This window comes from Vigna radiata, unplaced genomic scaffold (genome assembly GCF_000741045.1).
Source record: "Vigna radiata var. radiata cultivar VC1973A unplaced genomic scaffold, Vradiata_ver6 scaffold_70, whole genome shotgun sequence".
In the NCBI taxonomy this organism is placed as follows: Eukaryota; Viridiplantae; Streptophyta; class Magnoliopsida; order Fabales; family Fabaceae; genus Vigna; species Vigna radiata.
Window position 1 is genome coordinate 391,956 of NW_014542367.1, and position 13,636 is coordinate 405,591.

Sequence of the window (13,636 nt, forward strand, 5' to 3'; positions counted from 1 at the left end):
AGGAGATGATGAAACAAAAAAATTGGCATTAAAAGATAAATTGACAACTCAATTTGAAATGAAAGACCTAGGAAAACTCAAATATTTTCTTGGAATAGAGGTTGCCTACTCCAAGAAAGGAATTTTCATCTCCCAAAGGAAATATGTACTTGATCTCCTCAAAGAAACAGGAAAGCTGGGATGTAGAACTTCAACAGTTCCTATAGAACAGAATCACAAAATGGGATATGAAGAAAGTGCTTCTGTAGAGAAGGCCCAATATCAGAGACTGGTAGGAAAATTAATTTATCTATCACACACAAGACCAGACATTGCTTATGCAGTTAGTGTTGTGAGCCAATTTATGCATGATCCAAGAGAGAGACACATGCAAGCAGTTGACAAAATTCTTCAATACTTGAAGTCAAGTCCAGGAAAGGGGCTATTATTCAAAAGGGAAGACACATTGACTATGAAGATATATACTGATGCTGACTATGCAAGTTCTATTACTGATAGAAAATCTACTTCTGGGTATTGTGTGTTCCTTGGAGATAGTCTGGTAACATGGAGAAGCAAAAAGAAAGATAGAGTTTCTCGTTCTAGTGCAGAAGCTGAATTTCGAGCTCTTGCTCAAGGAATGTGTGAAGGACTCTGGATGAAAATCATTTTGGATGATCTTAAAGTCAAAGTGGAGAACCCGATACAACTACACTGTGACAATAAGTCTGCCATGAGCATAGCCCATAATCCAGTATAGCATGATAGAACCAAGCACATTGAGATTGACAGATATTTCATCAAAGATAATCTTGACAGAGGCTTTGTGATTACAACTCATGTTCCTACAGAACTTCAAATAGCAGATATTTTTACAAAAGGGCTTCCTCCGGGTAGATTTCAAGATCTTGTAGGCAAGTTGGGAATGATTGATATTCATTTACCAACTTGAGGGGGAGTGTTGTAATTAGAGAAGATTTATTTAGAATCTTCCTAATTAGAGAAAGTAGATATACAATCTACTTTCTCTAATTAGGAAGATTCTAAATAAATCTTCTCTAATTACAACATTATTATGTACAAGAAAAGATTTGTGTAGCACCAATTGAGGAAAAGATAATAGAGAATTGGTTAAAAGAGTTCTTAAGAAGTGGATTTTAAGCCTAACTCAATCCTACAAAATCGGCTTGTAAGATAGATTTCCATTGACTTATTTATTTAACATTTATCTTAATTGATATGGGATCTCCAACGATGGTTGTACAAAGAAGACCATAAGAAATATCCATCAAAAGAGTTGACTGCATGATATTTAATATTGAGAAGAAGGAAGAGGGATACCAAAAAGGACTTTGGAGGAAGTTCTCAAGGGAGTTTTCTTGCTAAATAGTATTCCTAAAACTTTGGTTTTTAACCAATCTCACATGAGACTTTGTTGTTGTAGCCTATACTAGATTTCTACTTTGCTAGGGATGACAACCAAAAAACAAATGCTAATAGTAGAACAAAGAAATTCAATAACATCCTTTGTAAGGTTAAACATAACAATTTAACAACCATTTACTAACATCTTTTATTTGAAACATATTTAGCTGATTTATTTTTTTTTCTTCACACCTAGAATTCCTTCTTTGTGTAAACTCTCCAAATAAGGGGCTTAAATATTCCGAGGGTCTAAAGTTTTAATTGTCAATTAGTAACATGGTAGTTTGTCACAAACCAACTACCCGAAATGCACTCAGCCACTATCTACGCATGTTGAAATCAATTGGTTAATAAAACATTGGGGTGACAAGGATAAAATTTAAACCCTTAAGGTATAAGGCTTTGATACCATATTAGAAGTATGTAGTACCTAACCTAATTCTAATGCAACCCCAATATGGTGATATATTGGTAGGTATATAAACATTTTTCTTATTTAATTTGAGCATTCAGGTGTCATCCATATTCATTTTGTACATGTTCGAATATTAATCAAGATTCATCAACATATTTAGAGACATTGATGTTAAAATATATGGTAAATTTTTAATTATGATTGCTCATGTTAGCTAGTGATTAAGCAGTGAATTAGCTTAAAATTGTGTACGAATCAACACCTTCTTAGTCACAATAAAATAAGAGAAGAAATGTTCTTCACTGATCTAGTATCATTGCTATTCTGTTGCAAAATTCCTCTACACTAAGCTATTTTATTCCTTGAGTTAAGTTTCCACTAACTTTTAGTTTCCAGTACATTGTCTTGAGAAATTCTTGTAGTAGTAAGAGTATGCGTGGTTCACCCATGTACAAGGTTGTAATGTAAAGATCTGCAGGTAAAGATAGTATCACATGTAGGTTTGTTTTTAAGATGCAAATCATGTTTACGGGCACTATCTCAATTATAAGATACACATCCTAATCTTTTACGCATTAATTACATGTAGTGTTTACTGGTAACAAGCTAATATATTTGTAACCTTAAGCTTGAGAACAAATGTTAATGTAGGAAGGAAGTCTAGACTCATTAGCATATTAAACACAGTAGAATAGATGGATAAATGTCACTATTGACAACAATTGTCTAGTCAAGTTTTCTTTTGATGGATTATATACATGCTGTAAATGAGATATCAGTGTACTGCCTGGAGGCACACAATTTCTGTTAGGTTTCTTGATAGCAGAAACCTGGATCACATGATTCACACCCACTAAAACGTAATTCACAACTTCTAATTCTCTTAATATTCCTTGTTTATTTGATTCAAGATAGCAACTCAACATGAACACTGCCAAGGGATAATGTTTCCCTTTCCACAGGACACCCAGGATCCTGTCAACTATCAGAATAATCAACAATGTAACCCCCGTACAAAAAAAAACTCACCTATATATAGTCTTCCTGTTAGAAAGACTATAACCTTCCAACCTCATAACCAACCAACTAACTATTTGTTTTCTTACTTCTTACATAGACATTTAATTTCCTAACAATTTCCCTCAAACTTTTTGTTCCAATAGTAATTTCATGGTTAAGCTCCCGTGTGTACAACTACAATTGTATATTTATATTAACCAGTGACACTTTTCAGCATAAGGAATTTGAAGTTTCTTTGAACTTGAACTTCACATTTCCAGGGGCCTTTCACATTTACTTAAACTTTTATATTGACAATGGTGTAGGTTATGGAATGCCTTATAGATCTTGGAGCCCTCCAACCAACTGGTGACCTATCATCAGTAAGGATATTTAGTACCTATACTCTTATAAGATTATCATCAACAATTTGAAATTATGACAAATCTTGATCGCAGAAATTTCTTAATTTGGCTTACAGGTGAGGAGATCTGTGCAGTTTTTCTTGGACAATCTTCTAAGCCAGACACCAGATCAACAACAGACTTTATCTGCAATTGGGGAGGTATGTCAGTACTTAGTTATATTGAATCAATATTGCAATTCCTCCATATTGCGAGAGTTTGTTTGATTGTAATTATTTATCAATGTTATATATTATCTTAGATAGAAATTTTATCTTTATTTTTTATCTTAGTTATTGTCAAAACCGTGATTGGCATTGTGTATATTAGGAAGTTTTATATTTGCTATGCTGTACTTCTATAACAGTCATATGCTGCCATTATTAGGTTTATTTATGTATGATTAATCCCGTAATCACAGGGATCTGTCTCCTTAGAATTAGCTGTCTATATTTTCTAAAATAGGCGGCAGACTCGTGTATATATGTAGAGATTTAGTAACCTCATAATAATAACAAGAAAGAATATTATTCCTTCTAAATTTGAGATGGTATCAGAGCTCCCGATCCTTGGGAGTCTCTCACCATACCTTTAAACCTAAGTTGCTTTGGGCCAAGCCCTCACGGGTTTGCTTTTGGTACCACTCCAAAAGGCTTCTTACCATTGGAGGTATCTATGTGCATATAAACTCATGACCAACCCTTCTTTTACTCGATGTGAGACTTTGTTTGCATCCCAACATCCTCCCTCAAACAAAGGACTATGATCTCCTTCCCCCGTTGCGGAAGTCTTATGGTCTTTTCATTCCCGAGTACACCATGGTCAACATGGAGCATTTCTTTGCCCTCTTTCACGATCCATGGTCACAACACTTGAGCAAATCTTTGCTCTTCTCCACCTCTCATGAGTCATCCGGCGAATCTGCTACTGGCCACCTGCCTAGCTTCACCTGATAATGGGGGGACGTACTCGTCTGGGTCCGAACTGAACCTGGCTCTGATACCACTGTTGGGGTGGTTCGACTCACACATAGATCTCCACACTTGGTAAGATATTGTCCGCTTTGGGCTACGCCCTCACGGGTTTGCTTTTGGTACCACTCCAAAAGGCCTCTTACCATTGGAGGTATCTATGTGTATATAAACTCATAACCAACCCTTCTTTTACTTGATGTGGGACTTTGTTTGCATCCCAACACATTGTTGCGCTACCTTTAACCTAAGTTGCAACCATCATTGTGTGCTACCTTTAAGCCTTGTTGCAGCCTTCATTGCAACGCAACTCTCTCTACCTTGATCACACCTGGTTATGGCTGAGGTCGTGAACCCGAAAACTGGGGACAGACCCCAGACTGCTGGAGAATTGCAGAATATTCATTTCGCTTATCGGTTAAATGGGAAGAATTACCTCAAATGGTCTCAACTCATTAGGACCATCTTGAAAGGAAAAGGAAAGATCAGTCACCTAACTAGTAATACACCTGATGAAACAAATCCCAAATTCAAATCATGGGATGAAGAAGACTCCATGATCATGGCATGACTGTGGAATTCGATGGTCCCAAAAATGAGTGATACCTGCATGTTCCTGAAATCAGCAAAAGAAATTTGGGAGGCAGTCGAACAAACTTACTCCAAGGCCAAGGATGCTGCTTAAATTTATGATGTAAAGGTGAAAACCGTGGCTGCCAAACAGGGAAATAGATCAGTTACAAAATATGCCAATCAACTCAAGTCTCTATGGATGGAATTGGATCACTATCGAGTTATAAAAGCATAGTGTTCAGAAGACTCAGCAATTCTAAAAGAGTATATTGAACAATATAAGGTCTATGATTTTTTGGTAGGCCTAAATCCTGAATATGACCAGGTCCGAATCCAAATCCTGGGAAAAGAGAAAGTCCCAGGGCTTAATAAAGTGGTAGCCATTATCCGAAGTGAAGAAAGCAGGAGAGGGTTGATGTTGGAGACCTCAACCACTGAAAGCTCTACAATGATAGCTGAAGGAGGAACAATCATGGTTGCTAACCAGAGAAAAAGCTGGGTTCCCAGTATGGAGAAAAAACATGAGGAGGTTTGGTGTACCCACTATAACAAGCCGCGCTACACAAGGGAGTGTTACATATATTAGATTATTAGATATCTTAGATAAATATCTTATCTTTATCTTTAATCTTTAGTTACTTTGTTATTATTTTTTATTTGTATTTTGGGTTTAGTTCATATTTTCTTTATTATAAATATAGTACCTTATATGTACTTTATGCATAAGGGAGATTAAGTTCATAAATAGTTTTTCACTGTATTCAATAATCTGCAATCATTTTGTGTGATTGTTTTACTGTAGTTGAATTTCTAAGTTGCTCCAAGTATCTATAGTATTTTCTGCTGTATTATTTCATTACTGATGGAGTTTTTTGCAGGATTTATTTGCAATAGCACAAGATCAGCCTTTCCGCTTTCCATCTACCTTCACCTTTGTCATTAGGGCCTTTTCTACCCTTGAAGGTTTACTCCTTTCTCTTCCCTACCTTTTCCCTAAATCGGTGATCATTCTTCAAAACTATTTTTATTCTTTTAACATCCTATTGTACTTAATTAATTAGTTTGTTCGTTATAAGATGATAATTAAACTTTTCCAAGGGAAGTTGTGTAAGACTCCACAATTAGAACATATGTGTAATCATTGTAGATTGTATGTTGATTTAGACGTTTGATATGGTTAGGACAGATTATGTTAGGCACCTAGAAATAGTGATGAAAGAACAAGATAGAAAAAGAAGAAAAAGACAAAGTCTTGCACTCTCTTGTTCACTTTACACATAGTAAAAGCCAAAGCTTCCAAAGGAAATCCACTTTCTTTTCTCATAGGGTTCTTCTTGTCACAAACATCAACTCTAAAAAACTACCCCCAATGTCCCCTATAACAACTAACCATTTTACTACTTTTATCTTTAAATTTCTTCCTAACTCAATACTTCCACACCTAATGTGAAAATAGTGAAAATTAGGTATAGGGTTCATTCCCCTTGTGTAGAAAATAAACATAGGATAATATATTTATGAAGAATAATAAAGGAAAATATGGACTAAGCCCAATTACACATAATATTCTAACTAACATAAGATATTGTAACTAACAATATCTAACATTCACCTTCAACCCGGTGCATATAAATCATATGTAGTAAGTTTGTTACAAATATAATCAATTTTAAGTTTCTGTAAAGACTTAGTGAAAATATTTGTTAACTAATAACTTAGTTAACAAACGCAATTTTGACGTCTCCACCTACAATCTTTTCTCTAATAAAATGACAGTCAATCTGATAGGATATAATATGATAAGTTATAATGGGTAATAGGTGTATGACAGAGGAAACAGTTAGGAACTAATTGTTAGTTGGTTAGTTTGTTAGGGAGCCTTTATAAGAAGGTAGGGAGGTCTTGTGTGGGAGGAGCTTTGGATATTCATTGTATTGATAGGAGGTTGTTCCTATGGAGGGAGAGTGCTCCCTTGGGGAAAGATTGTAAACATTTCATTTTTTGATTACAGAAGCAATATACATACATATTCTTTCTTTTGTGTGTGAGTGGGTACCGTGAGGAGTGAAAGATTGGTTTCTTGACTAAAGAAATCTATCATAATGTTTCATGAAAGACAGGATTAAAGCTAATATGAAAAGTAGTTTGATTGTCACATATAAGTATCATTTGAGTGATATCTCCAAATTACAACTCTTTAATTAATTGTTTAAGCCAAAAAGTTCACAAGTAACTGAGACAATAGCTCTATATTCTGATAGAGATTGGCATAGTGTATTTTAGGAAGTTTTATATTTGATGTGCTGTATTTTTGTAACAGTTATGTGCTGCCTTTATTAGGTTCATTTATGTCTGATTGATCCCGTGATCAAAGGGATCTATCGATCTATCCCTTAGAATTAGCAGTCCATATTTCCTAAAATATGATGCAGACTTATGTATTTATATAGGGGTTAATAACCTCTTAAAATAATAAGAAAGAATTCTATCCTTCTAAATTTGAGAGTATCATATGAAGTAGGATCCACATTTGATGGTTGTGAGGGAGGATCAATTTGGGCTATTGTAGCTATGAAACAGTGGAGAAGTTTAGGAGAAATCTCCCTTATGTGTTTTGCATACACATAGGGTAGTTTATTTATAATGTAAAATAAGGGTTAAACCCTAAATACAGAATGGGCTGACCCCAATTAACATAAACACACAACTTAACATCTAACAATAGCAAATCAAAGAGGATGACCATGTAAAGCATAACACCTGTCAATCTTATGAATGAGCTTGTGACAATGTTCACACTTGTGATGCCATTTGCTTAGCTTGTGAGAGTGATTACACTCACCACATTGAGAAACTAAAACAGAGGAATCATCATCAACGGAAGCAGGTATGTCAACAATCAGTTTACTTGGTACACGCAAAAAGGTAGAATAAGTAGAAGCAAAAAGTGGGGATAACACAAAACTCCAAAATCTGATCACGAACATGGAAATAGTCATCAAAACGTCCATGTAAATCCAATAGCATAAAAAAATTTGACCATTGCTCTTGTTCTTGAAAAGGAGTAGAGGCAAGAGGTAATAACTCATTAAAGTCATGAAGGTGAGAATGAATTTTACCCATATATTCATCATTTTTCTTTTGGTTGAAGATCATCATATGATATATGATTTGAGATAGAGTAAAGCTGATATTTTATGATAATTCTTGTGCATACTCTTTCTTTTTCTTTCTCATTTCTCATTTCTTCTCATATCTTCTTCAACAACCACTTCTCTTTGGTTGATCTTCCTTATATAGACATATCATTGTTTATCATACTATCTTGATGTATTTTCCCTTTAACCAGTTTCCTCCTTTTTGGTATATCTTTCTTCCTGTCTATGGTTTATCGAAGTTTAGCATCTTAAAATTCTCCCCCTTATTTGATAAAGATTAAAAAGGGTTTAGAGCATGTGACAATTATGATTATCTGAGCAGATTAACTCTTCAAGCTAGAGTGGAACTAAAGCTAAACATACTATAAGTTATATGTGACTGCCATAAGTCATAATCATTTGAGTACATGCAATGCATCAATGTAACATGGCTGTCATCAAGATAAAAATAATTCAAGACATTAGAGCATGTGCGTAGAATCAATATATATATATATATATATATATATATATATATATATATATATATATATATATAAAATATGTATCAGAGTAAATAAGAATGTATAAGAGTAAGTGACATAAACATCCTAATCTTTAATCATGTCATTCTTCCTTTAGATGACAAAACTTCCTATTTATCATTATTCAGTGTTTTGGGCTTAGCACTGAATCATGTTATGCATGTATGTTGTGTCCCTTAGACTATTTGTCTTGGACTATGTTATGAAATGAGTTTTTATAGGATATGTCTTAGACTTTTTATATACTAAATGCAATAAACAATTATTAGTTTAAGAGTTAAAGTCTTACTACTGTTGACGTTGTAGCTTTCAATTGTTACTTTCCTTCATGAGTCTTCTTTCAACGCCTTGAAGTTGGCAGATGATCTTTCCTTTGAGAGAAAAAGTAGCTTAGCCTTCGTCTGTGTATGAGAGTGGTCTTGATATGTTAGTTAATGTCACCATTTACTTTAATTATTAGTCTTCATCAGATGATATGAGTGTCTGGGTTTCCTTTTCTCCTTCAGGTATCTCATTTTCCTGGCCAGATGCTTTTATGAAGTTTTTGACATCGGTACCTCCAAAGAAATTATCTAGCTCTGACTTTATGTTGGTCAGAATTGTGCTTGTTTCTTTATTATGTGAGGCTTTTTCAAATGTATCTGCTGTCATATCGCCTATTCATCAACAAATCATGTTTGTGCCTTGTAGAGTAAACATCATAAAAATGCAACTATCATGGTAGATCTACGTAGTAAAATATAACTATCATGGTATTGTGGTCTGTTATTATGTAAGATTAGTTGCTATATATGGATTTGACTGCTAGGAGACACTATAATATTGCTCCAAGTCTGTATATATAGCTACAGAATAATTATCAGAAATAACGTTCAATTAAATTTTCCATTGAAATAATAGTAAAACCTACTGCATGAATAGCGCGAGAATGAGGAAACAATATTATTCAAGAATCTCTGATTTATTCATGTTTAATCTTTATTTTACATTTTGCTTCTCTGCAGGATTAGGTTATATTCTCAATCCAGATTTCTCCTTTGTGAAGATTGCCGCACCTTATGCACAGGTTCAAAACAATCTATGACCAGTTACGTTTTTATTCTGTTAAAATTTAGTGCTAATTTGAACTTTTCATAACAGGAACTTCTAGATATAAGGCAAAAGCAGCGCACTGGGCCACAACTTGTGGAGGAGATAAGGAAACAAGCCGATGATGTACCACAACTTGGAACTTCCACTTTAGCTTTTCATTCTAGATGATGTTTCTTCATATTTTAAAACTTCTGTTATTTTAATTATGGCATTGTGTACTCACTTAAATTAACAAGTCTTGTGGAACATTTCTAGGCAAGAACCAATTCGATATCTATGCCATATAGAGTTCAAAGAATAGAGGAATTTGTCAAGCAACTTGAGTCAGGAGATCTGAAACTTCGAGTTCGAGTTCTTGAGGTGAGCAATTTATTTTTCTTCACATGGTACAAGTTGTAGAGGAATGCTAGCAACATACTTTGCTAGAAATATGGTTACATTAAACAGGGAGATATGATATTATTTGATAGGGACATATCTTATCAAATATTTCCCATTATTATATATTGCTTTTATTCTTTATATTGTATTTCTTCTTCATCATAAATAATAATACTCGTGTGTAGCCAACACACGAAATTCATTATATTTTTTCTTGGTTTCTCTTATCAAACATGGTTCCAAAACAATAAAATCCTTCATCGCCTGTTTAGTCACTGATCCTTTCAACATGACATCAAGTACCTAATAAGAAGGGAAATCAAATATGGACCAACTGCTCATAGGAGTAACATTTTTAGAAACCATATATGCTGTCTGGTTTCTGTTATTTTTTCCTGCTTCACTGCTCCTCGTGGGATACACTATTCTTTGCTACTGTCATGGTATACCATCGTCATTACTTTTCATCGTTGATGCTTTTCCAAAGAGTACTGTTTACCACAAACATTTTTCCTGCAAGTTCCTTTCATTTTCTTTTGGCGTGCTTTTTCCAACTGGTGACAGCCACCATTTGCATTGCCTTGCTGTGTGATGTCCATTTTTGCTTTCCAACAGTAGTTGTGCCATTTGATCGTTTATGCTTTCCAGCAGTTGTGCACCTCTGAGCATTTTTTGCTTTCTGGAAACTTCCATGTCATCTGTGCATTTTTTCTGACAGCTGGTGTGACATCTAACCACTTTTAACAACCTTGACTCATGATAAAATGTTCTAACTTGGGGGAGAGTGTTAAATATATGATTTGAAAAGATGGAGCATATTGAAGATTGATGGTCACTTTGACAGAGAGAAAATCATGTTCGAAAAATATCTACTAGCTTTCTCATTATTTACTTTGTCAATATCAATAATGAATTGATTGGCATGTTTACCAAGTTTCTCAATGAGTCTTGTGTGACATTTGTAACAAACTTGTCTTACGATATATTTGTTCTAGCTTGAAGGAGGATTCTTAGATATATGATAACATAAAATTTGATAGGGAAATATCTTACCAAATATTAATTATATATTGATTTTATTCCTTATTGTTGAATATCTTCTTCACTATAAATAAAAATACTCATGTGTGTATATAATACATAGAATTCATTATATTTCTTCTCAGTTTTTCTCTTCTCAAACATGGTACCAGACCTGTACCATCCACTAAGACCTGTTTTTGTCACTAATCCTTTCAACACACTTCTTCTATCAAACTCCTATTGATCATAATTTATTACAAAATCATGATATCATTAAATACCTAGATTTTTTCTCTTTTGTCCAAATCAGACCACACTAGATCTTGCGTTTTCTTGTGGAGATAAACCATTTACGACCAAGGTTAACTTTGTAACTCTTTAGAATTTCATTGCATGTTTATGACCCTAAATTTAGAGGTCATTAAATTGTCCAATGTAGGTTAGACATTTTGCAACATTTTCTCCCTGAACTGAAGTTGGTGTAACTTGATTTGTCAGTCTGAAAGAGCTGCTAGGAAAGCAACAATTTTACAAATGGCTACTATGTATTCGGTATTGGGGGGAACCTTGCTAAATCTTGGTATCACTTTGAGTAGCCAAGGCAATCAAGCATTTGCAAATGGATCATTCCTTGGTGCAGGTGAGATTTATAACAACTTTCTTCAAATATTGTTTGGGGACTGATTGATTAAACTTGTCACACTTGAGTCAATGTTTGGACAAATTTTCCCTAAGTGCTTAATGGAGAGCAAAATAAAAGAAAAACGAAATTGACTTTTTTATTAGCTAAAATTAGCTTATGGTTAATTTTAGATGCTCTCTCATATTAACTTTTCCAAAAACTTATTGACTTAGGCATAAATCAGTTTTAACTTAGGGAGAAATTTATTTATTTCTTTATTTTCTATGTACTTATAGAAAATTTTATCCAAATAGACTCTTAATCACGATCATGTGTACATCATCTTTATTCTTGTGATTGATTGGTATGAACTTGTCCATCTGCAGGCATTTTTGCGGCACTACTTTTAAGGTCTATGCAACGGGTGAAGAAACTTGATAAATTTGAGAAAATGATATAAGGATTCATTCACACCGTATTCAATTGCTTCAAGCATATGCATGATAGCAGTCTTCTCAAATTTCTTATTCATCATCATTAGCGTTCATATTTTTCACATTACCATAGTAAGATATACAAATACAAGTTGTACAGAAACATGATTGGAGGGTGATGAAACTGCAATAAAATGTTCCTTCCTGATAATAGTTTCATAAGAAGAAAAGACATTTCTCATTAAAAATTAACATTTCACGTGTCATTCATTCATTATACAAGATATTCCTTTCATTATGTTGTTTATTTATCTTAAATGAGAATAATCAAGTCTTTAGAATTGTATTTTGTATACCATATGGTATGGCTGTTTAACTTAATTGTGATGGTAAAGTCATACTATATGAAATGTCACTAGAAAAGTATGATTATTATGGAAAAAAATACCCAAGTCCTAAATAAGATATAGAGTAATATATATATATAAGAGGGGCATCCTCATTTACAAATTGGTTTTGCTGCCAACAGAGTTAATTAAACTCACATATCAAGATAGTATGAGTGTGTATTTTTTTATTTCAAACAATCTATGTTTTTCTTCTTTTAATTTTGCATATTTTGATTTCAAACAATCTAAGTTTTTTTAAATTTTGCAATATGCAGTATAATTTACGCCGTTCTCGAAGATACATACTCAATTGTATTCCATTGTTAGCATTATTCCTTCATAAATTAATTTGATTGAGAATGGAAAATGCAAATTGAAATTGAAATCAAGAAACTAAATGCATTAAAGTGTTGGAAACTGAAATTGCAGAAAATTAAAATGCAAAAAACTAAAGTGCATTATTTAAAGAGCAAGAAATCAAACTTGCAAGAGCATTAAAGAAAATTCAAAGAAAAAAAATGCAAATAGATCAATGAATAATGAAAATATAGCATGACAAAGAAGAGATAAGAAAACGCAGCAGCAAAGCAAAAGAATATGAAAAGGCAAAAACTAAAATAAGAAAAGAGAGGAAAGGAAAAAAAACTACGTATATGAAAAGGCAAAAACTAAAATAAGAAGAAAAGAGAGAAAAGAAAAGAGAAACTAAAACTCTGAAACTTTTCAAATGATTTTTGTCTCCCAATTTTTAGTACATTAAAGGTTTTATATAGTCTTTCAAATGTAATGTTAAATTAGACCTAATTTAGACTTTAATCAAGTATCTAATACCAATTATAAATGATAACGTGCTATATCAAGTTGAGTCTACCATTATTTAAAAAAGATTTTGAAGAGCTCATAACGTGTTATACTTCTCTCCTTAGTGTTTTTCGGGTACTTCACAAACTTATCAAGACAAAATCAGAATATCTAATTCATGTAATCCATGAAAATTGCAAGCATGTTCGTCACACCAAATGGCATCACCACATACTCATAATGGCAACACTATAGCTCCCCACGGTGATACACTAGATTGAATAAACTTCTTTTCCAAAAAAACTTTTCTTTGTTTCTTTAGCTCTGCAAACTCAGCTAGAGCCATTATGTAATGTGTCATAGACATTGTATCTGCTCTTAGCACCAAGTCTATTGCAAAGTCAACTTCCTGGCTGGGTGACAAACCTGGAACTTTGTCTGGAAAA

The 13,636-nt window shown here is 33.5% G+C and overlaps 1 protein-coding gene across 1 annotated transcript in view; it reads left to right on the top strand.

The window, feature by feature from the left end:
• Window positions 1-12,307, top strand: part of LOC106779977 (protein ACTIVITY OF BC1 COMPLEX KINASE 7, chloroplastic) — a 23,544-nt gene extending 11,237 nt beyond the window's left edge. Inside the window, exons 11-18 of the mRNA XM_014668194.2 lie at window positions 3,145-3,201; window positions 3,300-3,383; window positions 5,645-5,729; window positions 9,453-9,514; window positions 9,589-9,663; window positions 9,796-9,900; window positions 11,443-11,584; window positions 11,953-12,307. Coding sequence (XP_014523680.1) covers window positions 3,145-3,201; window positions 3,300-3,383; window positions 5,645-5,729; window positions 9,453-9,514; window positions 9,589-9,663; window positions 9,796-9,900; window positions 11,443-11,584; window positions 11,953-12,026 — 684 coding nt within the window. The 3' untranslated portion in view covers window positions 12,027-12,307. The remainder of the gene's footprint in view (window positions 1-3,144; window positions 3,202-3,299; window positions 3,384-5,644; window positions 5,730-9,452; window positions 9,515-9,588; window positions 9,664-9,795; window positions 9,901-11,442; window positions 11,585-11,952) is intronic.
• The last annotated feature ends 1,329 nt before the right edge of the window (window positions 12,308-13,636 follow it).